Source organism: Phyllopteryx taeniolatus, chromosome 9 (genome assembly GCF_024500385.1).
Source record: "Phyllopteryx taeniolatus isolate TA_2022b chromosome 9, UOR_Ptae_1.2, whole genome shotgun sequence".
Taxonomy (NCBI): Eukaryota; Metazoa; Chordata; class Actinopteri; order Syngnathiformes; family Syngnathidae; genus Phyllopteryx; species Phyllopteryx taeniolatus.
The window spans coordinates 30,989,415-31,015,346 of NC_084510.1; the positions used below are offsets into that span (position 1 = coordinate 30,989,415).

General features: G+C 42.1%; 1 protein-coding gene and 1 long non-coding RNA gene across 2 annotated transcripts; one reads left to right on the top strand and one right to left on the bottom strand.

Annotated features, from left to right (window-relative positions):
- Positions 1–319: 319 nt before the first annotated feature.
- asip1 (agouti signaling protein 1) lies at positions 320–21,830 on the top strand. The gene is made up of 4 exons (XM_061784853.1): positions 320–532; positions 20,595–20,769; positions 21,085–21,122; positions 21,489–21,830. Exons 2-4 carry the CDS (start codon positions 20,619–20,621, stop codon positions 21,651–21,653), a joined length of 354 nt encoding a protein of 117 aa, XP_061640837.1. The 5' UTR covers positions 320–532; positions 20,595–20,618; the 3' UTR covers positions 21,654–21,830.
- On the bottom strand, positions 8,377–18,291 carry LOC133483560 (uncharacterized). Its single transcript, XR_009790143.1, has 3 exons — positions 18,051–18,291; positions 14,141–14,241; positions 8,377–10,123 (listed from the first exon to the last, which is right to left on the bottom strand). It is a non-coding gene; the product is annotated as an uncharacterized LOC133483560 (long non-coding RNA).
- Positions 21,831–25,932: the final 4,102 nt, after the last annotated feature.

Consider the following 25,932-nt stretch of genomic DNA (forward strand, 5'->3'; position numbering starts at 1 on the left):
AAGTCATGTAAATGTGATGCAAAGTCACGCAGACGCTCCGGAAACGAGCGGACCCGAAGTCTTGCGGGCGGAATGCAAATGGTGGCTGTAATAAGGTGATGTCAACGTGCTGCCATGGAAATGCGGCTTTCATGTCATGCAAATAAACTTTCAGTCTCAGGGCCTCGAGGCACAATGTCATTGTACGTAGCGTGTTCTTGCCGTGTTTACAGCGAGTTCCCATCTGCGGTCTGCATACTTTTCCCTTTCCCTCATCCGCCGGCTCCATGCCGCCGCCGCCGCCGCCGCCGCCGCCGCCGCCCCCGCCCCCCGCCCTCCGGCTCCAAAGCTTGCCAGCAGATCGTCGGCAGCGGGGCGAAGGTAGCGGCCGCTGCCCGAGCTGGGATAAAAAGCGGAATGGGAGGATACCGGCGGGACGTTGGGGTGCAGTGCGCAGAGAGGACGGACGTGCCCCCGGAGCTGAACATTCCCACGAGAAGACCGCGAGCGGCCCTGGAAACTTTTAGCGGCAGGACTTCCACACGCAAGTGAGGTAAGGTGACATTTTCATGTTTGCGTGTATGCGTGGACACGTATGTACACGCTTATTCCCAGTGGATAAAACATACTGATTGTGAAAAAGATTTCCCGTCAGTTTTGGAAGAAGTTCCGGTAGCGTTCCTGTGGCACCGTGACAGCTTGAGAAGTTCCTTCGAGAGGTTTCCTCTGCATTTTACGAGACGTTCTGGCAGAGTTGCGTCAGATTGACGGCTCCCCCGGTCGGACCCGTTTACAGCCGCCGGATCGTTTCAAGCTCCTTTGTGAGAAGTTCTGATCCGGTAGAGTTCTGGCACCTCTAAAGCTCATCTGACCGGACACTTTACAGCTGCTGGATCATTTCAAGCTTCTTCGGAAGGTTTCCGCTCCATTTTGCGAGACGTTCCGGTTCCTCCGGCACCGTTCTGTCACCTTTGCGGCTCCCCCGGCTGGAAATGTTGACGGCTGCTGAATCTTTTCAAGTTCCTTTTGACAACTTTTCTCTCCGGCACCTTAACGGCTCGCCTGCTGGAAATGTTAAGTGTTTGAAAGCAGGAGATCTCCTATGAAGTTTTCTCTCCGTTTTGCGAGAAGGTCCAGCAGCCTTCCGGCTCCTACGGCAGCATGCCGGCTCTTCTGGCTCCTCCGGGAGGGTTCCGGCTCCTTCGGCACCTTTACGGCTCCCCAGATGGAATTCATAACAGCTGCCGGAATGTTTCCAGGTCCTTTGAGAGGTTTTCTCTCCATTTTACGAGACGTTGCGGCTCCTACGGCAGCGCTAAGGCTCCCCTGGCACTCTTTTGCGTTGACAGCAGTCGGATGGCTCCGAGCTCATTTGACAGGTTTTCTGTTCCATCAGTTTTCCGGCTCCTCTGGCACCGCCGACAACCGCCGGATCGTTTTAAGCTCCACATATACGCGCACGTCGTAACGCGGGAGGACGCACCGATCCTTAAAAAAAAACAAAAAAAAAAACCTCGGATCAATCCATGCTTAACTTTTACACTTTCACATTCACTGCCAATGTATGGTTTGTCAAAATAACGGAGTTTTTTCTTAACTTCATGAAAATAATTTCTGACTGCAGATTCCAGCATTTCCAAATAGAAGCCAAAAAAACAAACAAACAAACAAACAAACAAGGGAAGCAGTCACATCCAAATCTGGCATTTTAGTCACTGCAATGTGATTTCATTGTTTTGCGAGGCTGTTATGAATTATTGTCAGATATTATTAGTCGTGAATAAACTGACATTTGAGAGAATTGCACGACAAGCTAAACTTTAATTCAATTTGGATTTGAAAAAGCCACGGCTACATTTTCGAGTGCGCACACCAAAATGGCTGTTGGTGCTTTGATTTCAAGTCATTTTTTCCCGATTGTTTTTAATGATTTCAAACAAAGACAATTCATACGAAACGAAACAAATGACAGTTTTTTTTGTCTCCTTATTCTTACGTCTTTTGCCTTTTTAAATAAAGACAAAATTGTTGAAATACTTTTGAGTATGAAATCGTGTACTTTCTAAACGTGCGTGTGCGAGAACGCTGAAGAAACGAAGTGGTGATTATGAACATCATCTTGGGACAATTACAATAAGCGGCGACGGCAGTATAATGATTCCCACGTTCGTTATACATTTGCACAATGAAAAGGACTTCATGTGCAATATGCAATATGCTTCCACACACATTTTCATATTAGCACGCATCGGAAACTGTCCATCGGAAGGAGATCCATATTCCTATCGTATCCTGCAATATTTCACGATGTCTGTACTTCATACAAAAGCAATTTCATCAAACTTATGTCCATTTTATACCGTTCTACTCCACATCGTGATGTTGCGGCAAATATTGAAGAAATATGCATTTTAATGGTAGGATGAAATTGAAACGATGTAGTTCCGTGACTCGTGTGTGTGTGTGTGTGTGTGTGTGCGCGCGTGTCTGTGTGTGTGTGTCTCCACTTCTTTAATGATCAAAATTGACCACGTTCCCATTTTACGTTCGATATCGTTCTCAAGCGGCACATTTACATCCTATTTAATGTTCTAATGCAATACTAATTATGACAATAATAATTAATAGTTAAGTTGATAAAAAAGAAACAAAATGAGATTCTCTCACCTGCCACATTGTTTTCATGCATCATATTTGATGTTGATTAATGCGCCATATTTACACCATTTTAATACACATCTAATGTTTGTTGTTTGCACCATATTTAATGTTCTAAAAACATCTAATGTACCACTGTTACATCATATTAAACACTATATTTACATCATATTTATTGTCCGTGACATCTGTAATGTAGCATATTTACATCATATTTAATATTTTGTACTCGTCTAATGTACCATATTTACATCATATTGAATGCATTATTTTCATATACCTCAATTATATGATATTGAAATCATATTAAATGTCATTTCTAATTTGTAATGTATTTACTTAATATTTCCATCGTATATAATGTTATGTACATGTATAAAGAACCAAATTTGCAACAAATGTAATGTTGTGACGAACATTATTTTAATTATAGTTAATAGTTAAGTTAATCATACAAGAAAAAGCGAATAATGTTCTCTAACATACGATATTGACGTTGTATTCGATGCATCGTACATAACGTCGCGTACTTCTAATGTGCCATATTTACAACATTTGAATCATATGTCAGGCATCTTTGTTGTACGTGTACAGTACCTGCATATATTTACATCATAATCAATGCATCATATTTTCACTTTTATTTTCAAGTTCTATACGCACGTGGTTGAACACATTTAAATCATATTTAATGTATCTCTGTGTCCAGTCCTTATTCGTTATTCGCTGTTATGCTTCAAAGTTAAATACAACTGAAGTGTACTTGACAAATGCACGTCACAGGATTTTTAATCAAGTTTAAGCCACTGTAACATTAGGCACAGTTTGAATATTTAATTCCGTTTTTCTCGCGCCACTAGAAGGGGCTCGCGTTGAACACTTTTCAGGATCACGGCAACGCACCAACATGCAGACGCGCACAAATTCACACAGTCGACTGATGCTGTTGACATGTTGCAACCCCAACGAAGGAGAAATAAACCAAAACCACCTCATTTCCGTATATATGGTGGATAGAAAAAGTTTACACACCCCTGTTCAAACAAACAACCATTGGCACTCACATTCACACCTACGGGCAATTTAGAGTTGTCAATGAACCTAGCACGCATTTTTTGGGGATGTGGGAGGAAAGCGGAGTACCCGGAGAAAACCACGCAGGCACGGGGAGAACTTAGAGAACTTAGAACCCGGGTCCTCAGAAGTGTGAGGCAGATGTGCACCGTGCCTCCCAGTGTGAAACCACAACATGATTTTGCGGACCCCCCACCAGTCGGGGAAGCGCTTGAGCCTTCCGAGATCCTCGTCGTAATTCGCAAATCTCAGGCTTGCGACGGCTCGGCTCATCCCGGGTCGCCGCGTCGCATTTCGGAGCCTGCAAGTCATTACAAGTCAGCTTTTACCTCCTCCCATATTATTATTGTAATTCTAATAATTTGTATAATTATTATTATTATTGCCTGCGTGGCTTTTCTCCGGGCACGCCGCTTTCCTCCCACATCCCCAAAACATGCGTGCTAGGTTCATTGACAACTCTAAATTGCCCGTAGGTGTGAATGTGAGTGCCAATGGTGTCAGTCATTGGCAAACAGCGGGTGGCATCATCAGCAGGTGGGCCACGGGACATTGGCCAATTTCATCTTTGACAGATATTCAAAGTTCTCATCACCACGATAAAGACTGATGTCACCCTATTATTTATTAGACGTAAAATAATTCACTTTTTGTTTTCCTTGTGTCATAAAAAAAATCAGTGAGTCAAACAACAAAACTGGCATTTACAACAGTGCTAATTTGAGTCTCAGTTACATTATAAAGTTTTAGTACCACGAGCAAGCCTTCAACGAACGTCCTCTCCTGTCCTGAGCCTGTCCTCAGAATATAGTCGGCGCGATCCGCTCGTGTTGCCGTCGCCACGGTAACGAGTGTATCCGGTCGCGTACGAGTTGACGAGATAAAGCCCAATGATCGTAAAAAAACGGGATGCGGTGGTATCGGAATACAAGATTTGATTGCGGTAGTCTGACAAAGTGCAATCGTGAAAGAGCACATTTGTCTTGTAGTCCGATCCGGGCGGGCATTACGTGTTGCCCGTCTCCGACACGGCCGACAGTGTTTTTTTTCTTTTTCTTTTAAATAGCTTCATTGGCCGTCAGATATTTACAGTACGACGCCAAAAGACACGCAACAAGGCTAAAAGTTGACTTGCTTGTGAAGTCGAATATACGGTGCACGATGGCGACGCGGAGTCGGATCGGGGAATTACGACATTCAAGCCGATCGGCATAAAATGCTAATTATCGGCCGATAAAATTACATGTCGAGGTTTTAAACAACCCAGGACAGAGCACCTTTGATTTGAAGCCACCCACTTTCCAAGTTAGCAAAAGTATTGGAACAGACAGGATTAAATGAACTTCCAAGTGACTAACATTTATTCATTTATGATATTTGGTGGCATGGCATAACCCTTACTTGCAATAACTGCATCAAGCCTGCAACCCATTGACTTTAGCAGACTGTTGCACTCTTCATTTGAAATGCTTTTCCACACCTTTACTGCAGCCTCTTTCAGTTCTTGTTTGTTTCTGGGGGTTTCTCCCTTCAGCTCTATTGGGTTAAGGTCCGGTGACTGCCTTGGCCAGTCTAAGACCTTCCTCTGTTTTCCCCTGATGAAGTCCTTTGTTGTGTTGGCAGTGTGTTTTGGGTCATTGTCTTGTTGCATGATGAAGCTTCTCCCGATTAGTTTGGATGCATGTTTTTGACAAAATGGTTTCGTAGACTTGAGAATTCATTCTGCTGCTCCCATCATGAGTTACATCATCTATAAAGACTAGCGAGCCCGTTCCAGAAGCAGCCATGACATGCCTCCACCATGCTTCACAGACGAGCTTGTGTGTTTTGGATCATGAGCCAGATCCTTTCTTTCTCCATACTTTGGCCTTTCCATCCCTTTGCTAGAGGTTCATCTTGGTGTCATCAGTCCAGAAAACCCTTGTGGCTCATCTCTACACTTCTTTGCAAAATCCAATCTGGCCTTCCGATTCTTTTTCTGATGAGTTCTTTGCATCTCGTGGTATGGCCTGTATATTTCTTCTCTGGAAGTCTTCTTCGACAGTACATTGTGATATCTTCACCCCCTGCCCTGTGGAGGTTGGCAGTCATGCCACTGACTGTTGTCTTTGAGTGTTTCTTCACAGCTCTCACAATGTTGCTGTCATCAACTGCTGTTTGTTTTTCTCCCATAGACAGCACCCTGGTCTTCATGTTTGCTTAACAGCAAATGCAGTTTTCACAGGTGAGACCCAAAGCCAAAAACAAGCACTATCTAATGTTTAAGTAATCAATCCAAAAGGCAACACCTGAGCAACAAGAAACACCCAACAATACTTTTGTTCACTTGAAAAGTGGGTGGCTTCAAACAAAAGGTGCTGTGTCCTGAGTTGTTTAAAACATCTACCATACCGTAATTTCTCGTGTGTAATGCGCACCCATGTATAATACACCCCACCAAAGTTGACCTCAAAATTCTGGAAAAAACTTCTACCTATGTATAATGTGTTTTTACAATGCATGATTTTGCTTCTACCCATATGATCAAAACATGAAATATGATCTGTATTTTGTTAGTTTTTCTCAAAGACTTATTCTGAAGTTAAGCACTTTATTTGAACACGTAATACTTTTTTTTTATTTACTTGCTCTTATTTTGAAATTCACAGCCGTACTTTGATTTAGTAAATTAGAAAACACACAGTTGTGCTCATATGTTTGATTACCCAGGCAGAATTTGTAAGATGGGTGCAATTCTTTAGCGAAAACATGAAGGACCAGGCGAAACACATTTCATTTTATTTTAATGGCATTCAAATTAAACGGTCAAGCATTTCAGAAAAGCATTATCATTAAACAAAACATAACCATAAAGAAATTAATGATGGTTGTTGTTCAGTCAGTCATCTGTCATATTAAAGAAAATAAAAAAACTATATAGCACAAATTCTGCCAGGGTATGTAAACCTATGAGCACAACTGTACATATATGCAGTCATATGTACCCCTGTCATATTGGAATTAAAGTGTAGGCTACACCTTTTTTTATAACCACTAGGTGGCGGTGGCATATTAGAATGAAATTGTACACCTTTCTCATAACCTCAAGATGGTGGTGGCATTTTGGAATGAAAGTGTACAGCTTTTTTATAACCACTAGAGGGCGGCATATATTTCTAAAATGTGAAAGTTTTTTTCATTTGCCCCTATACTATGTATAATATACGCTATTGACTTTTGACAATTGGGGGGGGGTGCGCATTATACACGAGAAATTACGGTAAATACCATGCATCTGGAATTCTGAACTTTTGTCTCATATTTATCTTTTGATCCGAAACCCAAATGTCTTCAGTATACAACAAAAACAAAGGAATTGACCTTGCCTTTCCGATACTTTTGGAGGGGATTGTATTTCACATATTTCGAGACTCTAATCAAAACCATCAGCCAACTTTTTTTTTCAACGTTCAACCTGAGCCACGCGGTGAGTCAGCTTTGCTCACATTGCGCTTTTACTTGCAAATCTCTAAATAAATGATTAATTTGCCATCAAAAGCCCTTTCTCAGTCTTATGTTTTTTGTTTTATAGTTTGAGGTGTCACAAAAGCAACAAACATTTGCGTCAAAGTCACTGTTCCGCTTGACACGTTTCTTTTTTCACTAAAAGCGCGTTTTCTCCGCTTTTCGGTAAGAAAGCGGTGTTTTTGGTGAAAGCAAATCATGTTCTACTGCTAATTACTAAGGAACGGAAAAAGCGAGAAACAAACTTTCTTTTTCTGGTGAAAGAAGCGCGTCTAATTCTTTCTTTTTGTAGGTCCGGTGCTTAAATAACAAAATGCTCTAAAACAGCTGGCAATACGGGACTTGCCGTGAATGAATTAAAGGGTGAAAATCCTAAATTTGTTTGGTATTTTGCAGTAGATTTTGTATTTTTCCTGTATGATGATTACATAACAAATTTTCTGCATGTCCGTCTTTGCCCACAAGGGTGCAAAATGCATGGAGAATTTAAAAGACGCACTTCATACACTTCCAATTAAAGGCTCACTGATTCAGCATTTTGAAGTTCCAAGTTCCAAAAGCATTTCTCTGTATTGCTTTTCCTTTTAACAATATGCTCATACGAGAAAAATTCAACTGGTGTTTTGACAACAAACAAAAAGTGTTGCGAGCGGTGGACATCCCCGGAGGTTGCAAAAATGTGTCGGCTATCGCCTCCTTCGATCTGGAAAAACATTTTCATCTTCAAAACAAACCAGCAATGTGTCACCGCCGGGCATATTTTCACTACTCTGTAAAACATCTTTGACTTTTCTTTAACAGGCGCATCGTCTGGAAATGCACACGAGGTGGGACCGATTACATGTTTTCAGGACAAAATCTAAAAAGGATTACACTGAATTACGTTCGACTGTGCTGCACTTTTCCCACATTTTCTTATCTTACAACTTTATCCCTAAGTGGAATAAATTCATTTTTCACCTCAAAGTTCAACACAAAACATCCCATAATGACAACTTGGTGTTATTTTTTTTTGTTAATTTTTAAAAAAGAAAATAAAATTACATATGGATACAGTGCATTTGGAAATTCTTCACAGCATATCACTGTTTCCACATTTTGTTTTATTACAGCCTTAATAAATTTAAGGATTGAATTAATTTTTACCTCAAAATTATAAACTGAACACCCTACAATGACTACACAGTTTTTTTCTTCCAAATATAAATATCAATTATCAAATTTCAAAACAAAACCAAAAAATCACGTGGATATTGTGCATTTGGAAATTCTTGAAAGCGAGTCACTTTTTCCACGTTATTTTACAGCCTTATTCCAAAATGGAATAAAGTCATACTTTTCCCTACAAACCACCCAAAACACATCACAATGACAACATGAAAGATATTGTGGAGATTTTTGCGAATTAATCCGAAATGAAAAACCAAGAAATCACATGCGTGCAATCGAGAAAGTGTTTGCATGCTTCACTTTTTCTACATTTTGTCTGACAATTTTATCCCAAAGTTTTTCCCATCTAAAGCCAACACATAACATCAGAATCAGAATCATCTTTACTTTGCCAAGTATGTCCAAAAGACACACAAGGAATTTGTCTCCGGTAGTTAGAGCCGCTCCACTACGACAATTGACAATTTGGAGACAGAAAGACATTGAGAAAAACAGTCGCTGAGCCATAAAAGGTTGCTGGTTATCCGGTAGTGCCGGTACAAATGTATTTATTTATTTTTGACAATTGTGCAAAAAGATGCAGAGTCCTCTAGCACTTAGAGCAGATTGAATGACTAATCTCGCAATAGTCCGGTGCAATCACCATCGTGCAAAGGGCGCCGAGACTTCAACGAGTGTATGCGGTTTAAAGTGACTAGTAGCGCGATAATCTGGGACAATGTCGATTGTGCAAATGTTGCAGATACTACTCAGCGATTATGCAAATGGTGCAGATGCTACTCAGGCACAACAACAGATATGCAAATCGTGCAGCGTGGCGAGACGACTACAGTGAGCGCACGAGTGATATTGAATTGGCCCCACAGAAATGTGACAACGAACTCGAGGCAAAAAAATTGGCAGTATGTTGCTATGAAATTGTAAGTTGACTGCTTAAGTTAATGGGAAGAGGGAAGAAGCTGTTGGAATGTCTGCGAGTTCTAGTTTGCATTGATCGGTAGCGCCTACCTGAGGGAAGGAGCCGGAAGAGCCGGTGACTGGGATGCGGAGGGTCTGAGAGGATTTGCACACTCTTGTCCTCAAGTCCTCAAGGGTGGGTAGGGGGGTACCGACAATCCTTTCAGCAGTTTTGATTGTCCGTTGCAGTCGGAGTTTGTCCTTTTTTGTAGCAGCGCCAAACCAGACTGTGATGGAAGAACACGGGACCGATTCGATGGCCGCTGTGTAGAACTGCCTCAGCAGCTCCCGTGGCAGGCCGTGCTTCCTCAAAAGCCGCAGGAACTACATCCTCTGCTGGGCCTTTTTGAGGACGGAGTTGATGTTGGTCTCCCACTTCAGGTCCTGAGAGACTGTAAATTCCCAGGAACGCGAAGGTCTCGACGGGTGACACCAGGCAGCTGGACAGCGTGAAGGGCAGCCGTGGAGAAGGATGCCTCCTGAAGTCCACGATCATCTCGAGAGTCTCGAGCGTGTTCGGCTCCAGGTCGCGTCGGCCGCACCGCGGCTCCGGCCGCTCCGCTTCCTGTCGATACGCAGACTCGTTGACGAGGCCGATAACAGTGGTGTCGTCTGCAAACTTCAGGCGTTTGACAGCCGGGCGCGTCGAGGCGCAGTCGTTCGTGTCGCGAGAGAAGAGCAGCGGAGAGAGGACACAACCCTGGGGCGCCCCAGTGATGGATGAGATGGTCTCCCCCAGCCTCACCTGCTGTGTCCTGCCCGTCAGGAAGCTGTAAATCCACTGACAGAAATTGAAAAATGTTTGGGGGAATCGTTTGTTAATTTATTACAAATAAAATAAGAAAATCACATACGGATACAGTGTATGTGTTGGAAAATTCTTCACAGCATGTCACTGTTTCCATATTTTGTTTTATTTACAGCCTTAATGAATTCATGGATGAAATGGATTTGACATCAAAATTATACACGTAACACCCTACAATGAAAAAGTCATAAAAAGGTTCCATTTTCACAAATCTAAATAAATACATATTATAAATACAATTTTAAAACTACAAAATACTTTGGAGAGCCAAGTTTTATTTTTGCGTGTAAAAAGTTTGAGAATCACCGCTGAATGTAACGAATAAAGTAACTTGTAATCTTTGTTACTTTTCAAATGGGAGTTACCGGAAAGTAACGAAGCTACTTTTACAAGGTGACGAGGGAAGCGCAATCCGGGAAAGCCAAAAACAAATCGCCCAACTTGTTTTTCTTTGCGATGACGTGCGGACGCTCGGCTAACGGAGGGAAAAGGAGACGCTTCTCCCGAACGTTGCGACGTTCGCGTGCGTCCCGGCGGGCGCGGCGTCGGCATCTGCGGCCAACCTTCCGAGCGGTAAGCAGTTATGCCGCACCTGGATTTGATTTGGATGCTTGTTCATCTGTTAGTTGTTCATAAGTTAAAACATTTTGTCAAAAATACTCCATGTTAAAAAAAAGAACGAACAAGCCAATTTGAAAAACAAAATGAAAAATGAAATCCAAAACTATCATGATCTTGGTGTGTGTGTGTGTGTGTGTGTGTGTGTGTGTGTGTGTGTGGCAGAGTGCGAAAGTTGAGACAGCCGTGCCTTGAAAACAAAGCATTTATAATTTAATCGAAAACTGAGTGTGTTTTAGTCTTTTTTGTTTTTGTTTGTTTTTTTGTTTTTACTTCCAGAGGGCGATTGGAGCGACCGAAGCGAAGTGTTTTGTAAATGAAAAGCAGGCTCGGTGCTCTGATCTCTCCCCGTTTCTCCCGTGTGTGTGGCTTCCATTGTTTTTGATTCACGACTGATGCAAACTTCTCTCGCTCCTTCAGATTCCCTGCGAAGACCAACTTGATGATGAGCGTTTTTGCTCATTTCGCTCAACATTTGTCATGTTTTCATCACTTCTTGTCACTTTCATAATGACTTCTTTTGGTTTTCCTCATTTTTTTCTTTTCACGACTTGTCAGAAAATCCAACATTTCGGACATTAAGCCTCCTGAGCGGTGCATCTGTACAAAATAAAGCAAGCCGGCGGCACCTTTCGTCGCCTTAGCATCTCAGAAAACACGACTTTTCAAGAAATAAAACAAAATACTGCATCGTTTACGTTGCTAGTCAGTTTTTTTTAAAAAGGCAAATTTATTAGGCTGTGATTGATGAAAATCGTTTGGTGTTAAATCCCAAATTCTTTGCCAAAGTCTTCAAGTGACGCAATCCACAAAAGGATGAGCCGACCGAGCAGTTTCAAAACCGGAAATGAATGTGAAACTTTCAAGCCTCGGTTTTGTTTCATGTTATGTCTTGCTGAGTTTCTCGTTCATGTCTCGTCTGCTCATCAGGCTTTCATCTCCGCCGACGGGGCTCGTGTCGCCCGATCGGCTCCCTCCGACCGCTCGCATCTTGTCCGGGTGTGCCTCGTTGTCTCGTCAATTTGTTTGTATTGAGTTTGCTGCTTTCTTTCAGTCGGTGTCGGCTAATTGTTGTTTTTGCCGTCTTACATCACGTCAAGATTCCTTGTAGTTTGTGGTGGTGAGTGTTTTGTTTCCCTGCGATTCATTGTCACTTTCAATAGTGGGTTTTCAATTTGTTTTCAGACATTTGGTATTTTGAGTCTTCCACGTGCCTTGTTTGGCTTTTTTTTTTTTTTTTTTTTAGATGAGTCCTCCACTCGTATCTTGCTTCTGCCGCACGGCACCACGCCGGTGAATTGGCCAAACCTGCGCTATGCAATATGATGTGACTATGCCACATTTGAAGCACACGAGCTGTTTGCCCGATTTGTGAAAAAAATAAATAAAACAAGGCACTTGTGTTGTTCTCCCCAAATCAGATGTTACTTTGGCCTATTAGTAGCAGAGAGCAGATGATTGAACACCCGCGTGTGTACTAAAGATTGTGTGTGTCTCTGCTTGTTTGTGTATGTATGTTTATCGAAAAGTTGTGTGTGTGTGTGTGTGCTGTTTTGCTGTTGTCTTCTCAGTCAGCTCTACTTGTACTCCAAACAAGTTGAAGGGTTGATCAATATTTGGAAGTTCTTCCAAGTTAGTTTCCTGAAAGTCAATTTGTTTGACGTCCAGTTGATTGAAGTCTGGGTTTTATAGAGGTCAAGGTTGAAGTAAAGTTTGTTTAAATTCCAGCTATAAGCAAAGTTACAGTTTGAAGTCCAAGTTAACGAGTTGTTTGGAGTTGTCAGCTGATTGAAGAGCGTGTTCGCAGACAGAGCGTGTTCCTCTTCATTGAGAAAATAAAATCTTCTCTCGACAAGGGTGGAGTTGTAGGGGCGGTGTTCTTGGATACAGTAAATCACTCTGTTCTTCTTACCAAGCTCTCAAAATTTAACTTCTCTCGCAAAGCTGTGAGCTGGATTGAATCATATCTGCATGACCGAACACAATCTGTATCAGTTAACTGCAGATCAGAGTCTCTTAGGCTAACCTCTGGAGTCCCTCAGGGATCAATATTGGGCCCCCTTTTATTTAGTCTTTATATCAACGATTTGCCCACTGTTTGCTCTGAAGCAGAGTGCGTAATGTATGCAGACGACACAGTTTTCTTTGTTCATGGTCGCTCCAAAGATACTGTTGCTGCTAAACTCACTAATACAATGTCCTGTGTCACAACTTGGTTGCAGGAGTGCTGTCTACAGCTAAACGTTTCTAAAACTGTAGGCATGTATCTCACTAAAACAAATAGAGTATCACCTGACCCCGACATACTTGTTAATGGAGAAAAAAATGCAAATTGTCAGCCAATACAAATATCTTGGGTTAATAATAGATTCACAGCTTTCCTTTAAAGCCCATATTGACAAATTGTGTAAAAATATCAAATTAAACCTCGCAAATTTTCGTGCAATTCGGAATGAAATGTCAGCTGAAGCTACAAAAATTTACCTGCATTCGATGATTCTTAGTCACTTTAACTATTGCATAACCAGTTGGTCCCAGGCTGGTCAGAATGTAAAAAAAACATTGGAAGTTTTGTACAAACAAGTCATTAAAGTGATGGATAAAAAACCAAGGCACTATCATCACTGTGCAATTTTAAAAAAATACAGTCTTTTAAACTGGGACTGTCTTCTTTGCAGATTTCAATTTGATTTATAAAGTACTGCATGATTTGGCCCCAGCTCCTCTGGCTGAGTTCATCAGCCAAAGAAACGGACGGCTGTGAGCGTGTCACTCGAGGCTCTGTCAGAGGTGACTGTCTCATTCCTCTGCGCAGGAGCACTTTCAGTAAGTCAGCCTGGTCAGTGAGGAGCGCTGGTGAGTGGAAGGAGGTTCAACTGCTTACAACATACAAGGCCTTCACAAAAAAACTGAAAATGTGGCTAGTTAACACCTATAGCTGCCAACACTAAAAGACAAGTATGTTATGTTGTCTTTTTGTTATGATCAAAAAAATGATGGTTTTATTCTCTCTTAATAGTATAGTTTGATTATGTATCCTGTATTATATTGTCTTGTAGATGTATTTGACTGCTTTTTGACATCATGGCCAGGGGACTACAGATGAAAACTAGCCTTCTGGCTAATTCTGGCTTTTTTAACCATGTGTACTTCATGTGTTTTATGAAATTGCATTGTCCCCTTTCAAAAAGAAACTGAAGTATAACATAAGTCAAGTTTGAAGTTCATACAAGTTGTTTGAGGTTCAGGTTTCTATAAGTCCACGTTGATAAAAGGGAAGATGTTTGCTTTCCTGTCAGAGGAGCAATAAAAGAGGATCTTATCCCCTTCTAAACCCTGGACTGCTCGCCAGCCAATCACGAGCAAGTTCACCTGAAGGTCAGCAACAATTTGTCATCAGCGCCGATACTGGAATCTTCTCATCTCGGAGTCCTTCTAAAGGTGGACTACATCAGGATTGGTCCACAGTCGAGCTGCATGATATTGAAAAAAAAAAAGAAAAAAAAAATGATTTTGACCGTTTTTGTAACCCTGCGACATATATTGATTGCCATGTGAAAAGGTATTGGCCCCCTTCTCAAATTCTTCGCTTTTTTGCATAGTTTCCCCGCTTTAAAGTTTAAGACCATCAAATGTAAATATCAGACAAATGTCACCCAAGTGAACTAAAAATGCTGTTTTAAAATGGTGATTTCATTTATTAAGGGGGAAAAAACTATTCAAAGTTATATCATGAATTGTATTGTGGCTAGTGGTGCTGCACCCAATCGCTCTCCCCGACTGGGCTCTGCAAGTTCTGTCTTCCAGCGATGTGGCACATTTAAAAAACATAAATAACATAAATGTGGCACATTTAAAAAATGCAACCACTCAATACCAACGCGGCGTTATCATTTTTCCTGCATTTCATCGCAGGTAGGGATGTCTTTCTCACTTCCGATTCGATACCGATATTGTAACCTTGAGTTTTGGCCGTTACCGATATCAGCGCTAATCATACATACTTTACTTATTTTGTAGTATGGAATGTTAGATAAGTCTTGATCAAGTGATATGACTCAAACAAACAAAAAATAATCAGCAACAGTAGGTGTGAGGAAAAACGGACCCATTAATTATGAACCATTGGGTCACATAAAGTAACTTTAAAAATGAGACTGTACCACAATGAAGTCAAACTGTCACTGTTTATGTTTTGAGGTAGGAGTCAGCTGACGTTTTTTCCTTTCCACCTGTCGGAAAATATTTAGGGGTCCAGACAGCACCACTGTCGTCTATTTGGATTAGGAGGACAGAAGTCAATTATTGTGTCATGCACATGTGAGAATATTCGAGCCAAGGTGCAACACAATAGCATTGTTCTCCTTTCAGCATGAATGGTGCCTTGGAAGATGTGGAAGTCACCCATGCCGTCGGCACGAGCACAGCCCCATACCGTCACAGATGCTGGCTTTTCAACTTTGCGTCCATAACACTCCAGATGGTTCTTTTCCTCGACGTCCACCCTTTCCAAAAACTATTTGAAATGCGGACTCGTCGGACCACAGAACACTTTTCCAATTTGCGTCGGTCCATCTTAGATGAGCTCGGGGCCCAGAGAAGCCGGCGGCGTTTGTGGGTGTTGTTGAGAAATGGCTTTTGCTTTGCGTAGTAGAGTTTCAAGTTGCACTTACAGATGTAGCGCCCAACTGTATTTACTGAAATGGGTTTTCTGAAGTGTTCCTGAGCCCACGCGGTGACATCCTTTACACATTGATGTCGCTTTTTGATGCAGTGGGGGATCAAAGGTCACGGGCGTCCAATGTTGGTTTTCTAAAGCTCCTTTTCTAGCCAATCATGGCACTCGCCTGTTCGCCTGTGGGATGTTCCAAACAGGTGTTTGATGAGCATTCCTCAACTTTCTCCCTCTTTTTTGCCACCTGTCCCAGCTTTTTTGGAACGTGCTGCAGCCATCAAATTCAGGATTATTTGCTCACAACAATCAAGTTGATCAGTTTGAACATGAAAGATCTTGTCTTTGTGGTGTATTCAAAAGAATATAGGTTGAACATGATTTGCAAATCATTGTATTCTGTTTTTATTTATGTTTAACACAACGTCCCAACTTCATTGGAATTGGGGTTGTAAATAATGTATCTTTGTTCCTGTATTTATGCCAGTGAGGCATAGTGACAAAAGAATGGTCTTCTATTAGATGGCAGGAAGTACATACAGTAATGAAGGTATCCACTTTTTGTGACATTTTTGTTTGTCGGTGTGCCGTGAGATTTTTCAATTGTAAAATATGTTCCTTGGGCCCCATAAAGGTTGGAAATCACCGCTCTTGTCAGAGCGTGTATTCTAATCCCGCTCCACTCTTGCTGTCGTCGCCACGGTAACGCGTGTATCCGGTTGCATTTTGAGTTGACAAGATGAAGCCCAATGATCGTAAAAAAACGGGATGCGGTGGTATCGGAATACAATAATTTATCGCAGTAGTGTGACATAGTGCAATCCTGAAAGAGCAAATTTGTCTTGTGGTCTGATCCGGGCATTACGTGTTGTCTGTCCCATTTTGGTTTTTTTTATAACTTCATTGGCCGTCAGATATTTACAGTACTACATCAAAAGACACGCGGCAAGGCTAAAAATAAACTCTCTTCTGGATTCAAATATACTGTGTACGATGGCGACGCGGAGTAAATGTCTTCAAATGACGTCATTGATCGGATCGGCGAATTATGACATTAAAGCCGATCAGCATAAAATGCTAATTATCGTCCGATTCCGATCAGGCCGATAAAATCGGTGTAAAGTCTACTGGTGACGTGAAAACCAGCACACATTTCTCTTTTTCCGTGTTTGGACAGTTTGTAGTAGTTTCAGTAGAAAAGAAAGCATGCACAAAAGCATACGGAGTCATTTGTGTGAAGTCGAGCAGTATTTGAATGCACTGACGTATTGAGTAGCTAACGGTCCAGACATGATGTTTAAATCACTAGCCAGAATATTTTCCCCTTTACATGTTGAAATCTGGAGAGGAATTTGTTTCGTGAATTATGGGAAGTTTTCTTCTTTTACAGTTAAAGAGAGTAAGGAACCATAAACTTTGATTTCAAAATGACTAGAAGATGAAAAGACAATTGTGACCTGAAGTGTCGTGTCTTAACCAGCTATGGAATCATTTGGATTGGAGGCTCCTCATCTTAAAACTATTGATTCTACTCGTTTGCGGTTGATGGAAATGTATCACTGTAAAATACACACAGCCCTCCGTCAAATGTTACAGTTAGACTGAATACAAATCAGCTCATGTCACCATCAATGACTATGTCCCGGTGTGGAGAAAGCATTTTAGGCTTAATAACGAGCGCAATAAAATAATGCTAATCATTTCTGCAATGGATCATGAATCACGATTGTATCTTTTTAAAATCGATTCTCCTGTTGATTAGTCATCAAATAATAATCCCCCCACTCGTAAACATCCATCCATCCATTTTCTGTAGCGCTTCTCCTCACGCGGGTCGCGGGCGCGCCGGAGCCTATCCCAGCTATCTTCGCGCAGGAGGCCGGGGTACACCCTGAACCGGTCGCCGGCCGATCGCAGGGCACATAGAGACAAACAACCATTGGCACTCACATTACACCTACGGGCAATTCACAGTCTTCAATGAACCTACCACGCATGTTTTTGGGATGCGGGAGGAAACCGGAGTGCCCGGAGAAAAGCCACGCAGGCACGGGGAGAACATGCAAACTCCACACGGGCGGGGCCGGGATTTGAACCCCGGTCCTCAGAACTGTGAGGCAGATGTGCTAAACAGTTGTTCACTCGTAAACATTTATTTTATTTATTTTTTAATCACTAACACGAATTTAATTGTCATTTATGAGGGATGGACTTCTATTCTTAACGTGTATATGTTGGGACGGAGGCTATGTATAAATTTGGTGGCTAGAATTTGAGACAGCAAAATGCTAACCGGTTAGCAATCGCGATTAGCATTAGCGCGCTAATGCTAATCGCTATTTTATTTATTTTTTAATCACTAACACGAATTTAATTGTCATTTATGAGGGATGGACTTCTATTCTTAACGTGTATATGTTGGGACGGAGGCTATGTATAAATTTGGTGGCTAGAATTTGAGACAGCAAAATGCTAACCGGTTAGCAATCGCGATTAGCATTAGCGCGCTAGCGATTAACATTTTTGGTCAAAAACTACCATTCAGCTCCCTCATCCCTTATCATGTTATATGTACATTGCACATCTTAAAGTGTCTTAAAATTTACTTACAGACGCTCCTCTGTCATTTCTGGCAAAGTTTATCAATGGCCAAACACTGCGTCCGTCTGCAATAGATGTCCGTGAGAAACATGGGTTGAGGCGGCGCAACCATTGTTCCGGGAGGACCATTTTCTTTTTGCTCCCGGCGGAACTTTGAGGCAAACATTTTGCGTCAACCTATTTTCGAAGTCGACTTAGTCGAGTTATTCGATTTTCCCGTCCCCGTCCTAAAATTATGTTTTCTGTTTCATAGTTATAGAAGCTCAAAAGTAATAAAACTATTCATTTCAATGCTCCCCCCCCCCCCCCAAAAAAAGAGAACATATCCAGAAAAGGAAGAAGGAGCGTCAGGAAACAGCAAAGTGTAGCCAATGAATGAATGACTAAATGACAAGAAGCGGCCCTCCAAAATGTCTGTGCACGAAATCCTAACACTGCCACAGAGTCGGACGCCTCCCACTAATGACTCCACGTGATCCCTTCACGATTCCGTTACCAATTAATTTGTCACAAACTGTCTATATTATGGACGTTTAACAGTTTGAGTCAACTTACACGGCTTGTTTGTTGAACTTTACATCAGCTCGATGAGCAGCGTCCGAGCAGCAGCTACAGGTGATGCGTTCAAGCGCAGCTCTGAAATGCCCTGAACGACTCCTTAATGGTCTTAATGGCTGTAAAAGTGTACGTGTGGGAGATCAATTAGAGAGAGGGGGGATATATTCGGGGTTGCCACATTCTGGTTTGACTGCACCGTTACGGCGCCGCTGACCCGTTGCTCAAGCTGCGCTCCCCTCGCTCATCCGCTCAGTCAAACACTTCTAACTTTATTGTAGATTTTATCGGGCTGATCGGTATCGGCCGATATTTAGCATTTAATGCTGATCGGCCGATCGGCTTTCACGTCATAATTCGCTGATCCGATTTCCACGTCGCCGCGTGCACAGTATATTTGTATATTTATTTTTAGCCTTGCCACGTGTCTTTTGACATAGTACCGTAAATATCTGACGGCCCAGGAAGTTATTTAAAGAAAAAAAAAAATATGTCGGCGGTGTGAAGTATGTGCAAAAAAAAAAAATGTAAAAATTAAAAAAGAGACAAAAGGGCACTTTGGGCAACAAGGGGTCAAAGGGCAGGTGCCTTACTTTGACTGTGTTCCGCTGTGTTATTCAACACAAACAAAGCAAAGATGCAAGTTTGGGAATTGCGAAGGTCGAACTATGCAAGGCTTCAATGTATTCCGTCTCGGGCTCGGCGCTTCGTCGCTTCGTCGCTTCGTCGCTTCGTAGCTCACGGGCCGCCGCAAACATGCCGTCGCCCGCTTCTTGCGCCATCGGGACGCGGAGCGACGGTGCAAAATGTGCGAGTCAGATGTCAACGGCGTCAGCCAAACAGCAAAAAGCAGCAGAGAACATCTTTATATCTTCGTCGTGTCTTCCAAGCAGCTCGGCATGAAGCGATTTGGACTCTGGCGTCACGCTCTGCTCGGCCGCCTTTTATTGCCTTATAACATTCCCTCGTCATTCGCACTCCTTCAATCATTTGAGCGCCGCGGACTCGCCGAGGTGCTGCTTTTTTTTTCTGCTGGACTTGGTTTCGCCTTGGTTCTCTTGGATCTCACCTTTAGGTGTCTTGGAGACTTCACCCAAAAAGCTCCAACACTTTTTCGAAATGAACTGCGAGCGACAAAATATGGGAACGCGCCGACTGGGCGGACATTTTTGGCTATGTCGCTTTTCTTTATGTTTGGTTGGACAGTAAACCTCAAATGGAAATGGCAATAATCAGCTTGAAGGCCCTTTGGGGGAAGAATTGTTCACTATCAAGTCATAGTCAACCATAGTTTATGTCATTGAATTCCAAAATGTATGTAATTGTAATTGCATTACATTATTGTCAGAAATTTGGGGGGGAAATCGCCACAATTCCGATTTTAGTGACATTGGGTAAAATAGCCACAAAAGCTTGGATCACTTCCTCCTTCGCTTGGGATTGGCTCTCTCTGGTCATGTGCTCTTCTGCCCGTGTCTCAAACGTGACACATTTTTCCAAAGATGACCAACCTGTGGTGCAAAAAAAGGAGATCAAACTGTTTAACTGTAAGTTAGGAGGTCAATGAAATATGAATTAAAGGCCAAATTGAAAAAAGCTGCGTCTTGAGCCTATTATTAAAAAACATGAACGTTCTGTGCGGCCCTGAGGTGCTCTGGCAGCTGCTGACATGCTAACGTTAGCATTGATCGTCACGAATCCGCAACCGTTGAAAGCAACGATATAAAACAACACTTACAGGCATATGTTCTTCGTTCTTGAGCAAAAATGACATTTACAGCATTTTACAGCAACTTACTGAGACGTATAGAGAAGGAGGAGGAGTCTATTCTTCTTCGTTGTCTGCCTGATTGTATTTTGATAGTAGTGTCCACCTGGTGGCCAAAGCGGGCACGGCAGAAACGCACCGGATCGGACGCCACGCCACGAAAGCGCCACACTGCCGCTGGAGTGTCCCGCGACGGTTTACGTTTTGATTTTGCTTGTTTCCGTCTCCAGAAAAAGGCAAAGCCGAGGAAAAGGATGCAAGCTTGGGTGCTGCTGGCCAGCTTCGTGTTGGCCGCCTGGCACTTCTTCCTCGCCGGTGCCCACATGATGCCCGACAACAGGCTGAGCAGCAACAAGGCGACCGTCCCGGGCGACCCCCAATCGCACGCGCCCGTCGTCATTGTCGGCAAGTCGCGCTCACTTTCGGGAAACTTTGTTTAGTGTCGCGGCAAAATCACTCATATGGCTTCTATGCTTTCATTGTTCCATAATTGGCCATAATTCTTGTGTATGTTTGCTCGAATTATTTTGGATGACTTACTCATTTTGTTTTTCATTTGTTGGATTTATTGAGTAACCAAAACTTTAAAAGCTATATTCGTCATGTTGCCACGACACAAGCATAACAATTATAATAACAATTATAATAACATCCATAACAATACAATAGCGACAGTGATGACAAAACAATATGACGTTATTGTGTTTTTCTTTCCTCCAGAACTGCCAAAACCAGGAAAGAAAAAGAAGCCAAAAAAGGTGCGTGTGTGTGCGTGTGTGTGGCGCGTCCATGTGTGTGAGTCACATCGTGTGTGTGTGTGAACACGTGTGTGTACTGTGCACATTTTTGGCATGCCCACGTCTATACCTTTTTGTATTTGTGTGTGTGCGTTTTCACAGCCATTACAGCTTTGCACATTCAGATAATGAGATGCGCGATGACGTCATCAATTGCTTTCACACAAATCCCCGCCGTCGACTGGCGCATCGCTACCGCGATAAAAAGGCAAAAAGCGTCCACGCTCGTTTCCGTTGAAAGCAATTGACACCGATGTCGCCGCGAGTCCGATGATCCGAATGAGGCGAGCCGCAGCGGCATTGTCTCACCGTGTTGTCCCTTCCCAGAACAAGCTCGGCGGCAGGAGGCGCCCCCCGCCGCCCGCCGGGTGCGTCCCCCTGTGGGGCAGCTGCAAAACGGCCGGAAAGGTTTGCTGCGACTTCTGCGCCTTCTGCCACTGCCGCATCTTCAGGACCGTGTGCTACTGCCGCATGGGAAACCCTCAATGCTGAGGGCCCCCCGCCCCCCCCCCCCATGATCCCCGAGTTTCCAAGCTTGCCTGAAGTCGACTGCATGAAAGCACTTTAACACGGACTGCATGTTAGCATACATATCCCAAGCTTCTGATGACATTTAGCGAAGTGCATGACTAAGATATGAATCTCAATAAAATATATTACGCAACATCATGCCGGACGTCTCACGTGCACTTAAAAAAAGATTCAAATATATATCAGCCCGTTTGGGGAGTAAGTAATTATGTGTAATCAGATTACAAAATATATGAAATTGCAACTGGGAGAGAATGTGGCATGAAATGAATTGCTTTCAGAAATGTACAATTACAGTCCAATTTTCGTGACATTTGAAAAATAGCTGGAAACGCTCCCAATTTCTTTTTCCATATCAATTCCTCGTTCTAAAGCCGACGCTTGTGATTGGCTCTCTCTGCTGCGGTCTCAAACATGACATATTTTGGCAAATAGTGCTACCTCGTGGTGCAATCTCTTTGAGGTTTTGAAAACGTTGGGAACATCCACTTTCCCAAACTTCCATCTTTATCATTTTGGAACATTCACTTCTCTGGTTTGTCATACGAAGTGATATTGTGGAAATTGTGCCCATTTGTCATGAGGTCAACAGGGCATCATGCTTTCCACATGCTGTACACATAAAATTGCAACAAACACATTTGATATGATGTATTTACATTTCATGTTTTGTGATCAGTGTATTCATTCATTCATCTTCTCGTCACGCGGGTCGCGGGCGTGCCGGAGCCGACGGCAGCTATCGTCGGGCGAGGGGGCGGGGTACGCCCCGAACCGGTCGCCGGCCCAATCGCAGGGCACATGCAAACAAACAACCGTTCGCACCTACGGGCAATTTAGAGACTTCAACCAGTTCCGTTCCACCTAGTTTAGCACATTTGCAGAAAAATTTGAACTTGTTACTTGCCTATCACCGTATTCTTTCTGTAAAAAAAAAAAATATATATATATATATATATATATATATATATATATATATATATATATACGTGGTTAATTCCACAATAATAATCGCAGTTGTTTTTTTTTTTAGCGGAGTCAAAGTGAAGAAAAGTCATCAAATGTCATTTGTGTTACTTTGAAACACCGTCGTTCCACGACGATGACCTTTTCGACAGGGTCATTCCCCGAAGCCACGCGCGGCGTCCGAGCAACATCCTGCCGCCCCTCGCGCTTCCCCATGGCCCAAAATCACCTTCCTCTTCATTTCTTAAGCCACGCCCCCCCCCCCCCCCCCAACACCTCTTGGCTCACCTTTGACCCTCAAAATGTTTTTGACTTAAGGGCAAAAGAAAACCAAACCAAACCAAACACACTGCAGGCTTTTGAAGCCACGCAGCCACCCGCAGCATCCTGACATCAGAGTCGCCGCCGCCGCACTCGCACTCGCACTCGCACTTTCAAACGAACATTTCAAAGCAATCGAGAGGAAATAACAATGCTGCATATTTTCCAATTTGCACGGTTAATGAAAATGGTACAGAAAAGGAGTTTTCATTTTTGGGGGTTTTGTTTGTTTTTGTTTTGTCACGGGCGGACCACCGCCGCTGTCACGCTGCCGCTACGTCGCGCGATGAAACATTTGAGAGGAGACATCGCAGCTGGAACACATTTCGGCCTCGTTCTTTCCCCTCACACAGGAAATGGGAGTTTAAAGAAAATGTCACCCGCAGAGGTCTGAGTCAATTTGCGGTGGGCTGAAGGGTCAAGATGAGAGGAAGATGAGAGAAAGAAGAAGAAAGTGGTGCGCACAAGTGGAGAATCACAAGTTAAGTGCGAACATGTGTGGAGATCGCACATCGGGATCGGGACGCCGCCCGGAAAAAAAAAAACCTCGACATCCTCCTCAACCTGCATTTCGCTCGCTCGCGTGCCGACAAATCTCCTCTTTTTCGTTTTCTTCATGCAAGATGATTTTTTTTGATCATGTTAAAAAAAAAAAATTTGTTTTTAAAAGGAACAAAACATCTTTTTACTGTTCCTTCTGATATGGGTAATATGTTTCTCTTTTTGAGTAAATGATTATTTTGTATGCATTTGAATAAACTCGTGTCATTCTTTTTCCCACAATGACAAAGTTACCGATCCACGCGAGATGAAAATGTTTGAATCATAATATCATATATATATATATATATATATATATATCTATAAACAGTATCTCGTTTATCAGTCCCACGCGTATTTGATTTAAGTTTAAAAGTGACTTTGGTTTAACAGCAAAATATAGTTTTGCTTCCAAACCAGGCGACAAGGAAATGATTTGATTTCTTTTCAAGAAGAAGAAGAAGAAGAAATTTGTTCTCTGCATTTGACGCATCGCGGGGAACAAACACACGCGCACGCTAGCGGAAGACGCTGGAGCGGGCGGCCGGCCGGCCCAAGCATTTCGTACGGGCTGCACATTTGGGATTTGACTCCCAATAAATGAAATATTCCAGTCAAAATGATATTTAGTGTTGTGCATTTCGGATTTGAGCCCCAAAATGGTTTTTCTCAAGGGCCGGCATCGTCTTATTTTTGTCTTTGATTGACGATTGCTGCCAGGTAAGAAGAACATGACGTGGCTATAACATTAAAAAGGAAGTATATCTATTTTGGGCATCTTAGTGTTTCGCCAATAAACTGCAATGTCACAAAATCCAAACATCTTATATTTATAAGTGCACATTTCAAAGTATACACCCTGCCCAAAAATAAATAAGGATGGAAATAAACATTGACTTCATTGCACGCGTAATGTTATGAAATTGATCGGCCAAAAATATGACGTGAAAATAAATGAAAAATATCAATTTAGGAGGATATTAATTCATTGCGGAGATTATTTACCACACAAATATCGAGTTGGTCCAACATTGGGGTCGGGGGTTGAGAGTGGGCCCGCACGATTGGTGAGAATTAGGCTGCAAATAGCAAAATCATTTTAAGTGCATTGAAAAACAATCGGGTTTTTTTTTTTAAACCCCAGAAAATTGAAAAAAAAAAAAAATTCTAATTGTAGTTTTTTTGGGGGAATTGAAGAAAAACAAAATCAGCAAATACGACTGGATCCAGTTTTATCATTTGTTTTCATCGTCAATGTTTTATTGAATATGATATTTGAATTGTTTGGTCACAGACAAACATTCCTACCTTTGCAAAACCTTGAATTCGATGCGAAGCCCGCGTAGGACGGGACGAGATTTGAACCCAGAACCTGTCAGCTGTGAGGCAGACACGCTAACCACTAGTGCGACACATTTGTGTTCTCACGCTTTTTAAGCTTTTTTTAAGGCGAGGGGGGTGGGGGGGGGGGGGGGAGTTTTTGAGTTTAAGTGTTTACAGGTGTGGGGGTCACGGGGTCACGCTGATTTGGGGGCGCGTTGAGGAGGAACAAAACGCTCACATCAAACGCGCACGAGTTCACTGCGATAAAACACGTTCGAAACCTCCAAACGCCCGAAAGTCCATCGAAAATAACAAGAAAATCCCAAATCCCAAATCCCAAATATTGGGACAAATTAAACGGATGAAACATATTGATTCCATTGTATTTCTTAGGATTACATTTTCAATAATTGAGTCATTTTAATACATTGACAGACGAAAAGGGAGACGTTAAATATGTTCCATTTTCAAAATGTGTATTTGATATTTCAATGGATTTTAACTCTAAAGGACGGAGTCGTCGATACAAGATAACAGAATATAAAGTTGGCAATTTAGCAACAATTTCAAAAAATATGCTCAATAAATACAAAAACGACATTTTCATTTCATTTTAGATGCATTTATTTTTGTTATTTATGTATCATTTATATCTAAATAATTGCCTCCGTTGAGGAAATTCGTGGCCCAAGGTAGGAACTGAGTACATTCATTCAAAAATCAAATTACACAAATAGTAAAATACATATTTGATATCATTACAAATGATGACAAAAAATTTAAAAATGATGAAAAATAAGATGAATGTTAACGATAATCCAAAAAGAATAATGGTGTAAAAACATGATTAGGTCTTGATCACGATAAAAAAAAAAGTAATTATGATTTTTAAAAATGGAACTTTCAATAAGATAAAAAGATGATATATGATTAAGAAAGTCTTAATAACAATAAAACTAATTATGATTAAAGGATAACATACCATCGTGTAAATGATGATGAAAAGAACAAAAGTGATTCTAAAAACAAAAAGCGTTCATGACCACGAAAGACTAATGATGATAAATATATGATTTTAAAATGTTCGGAT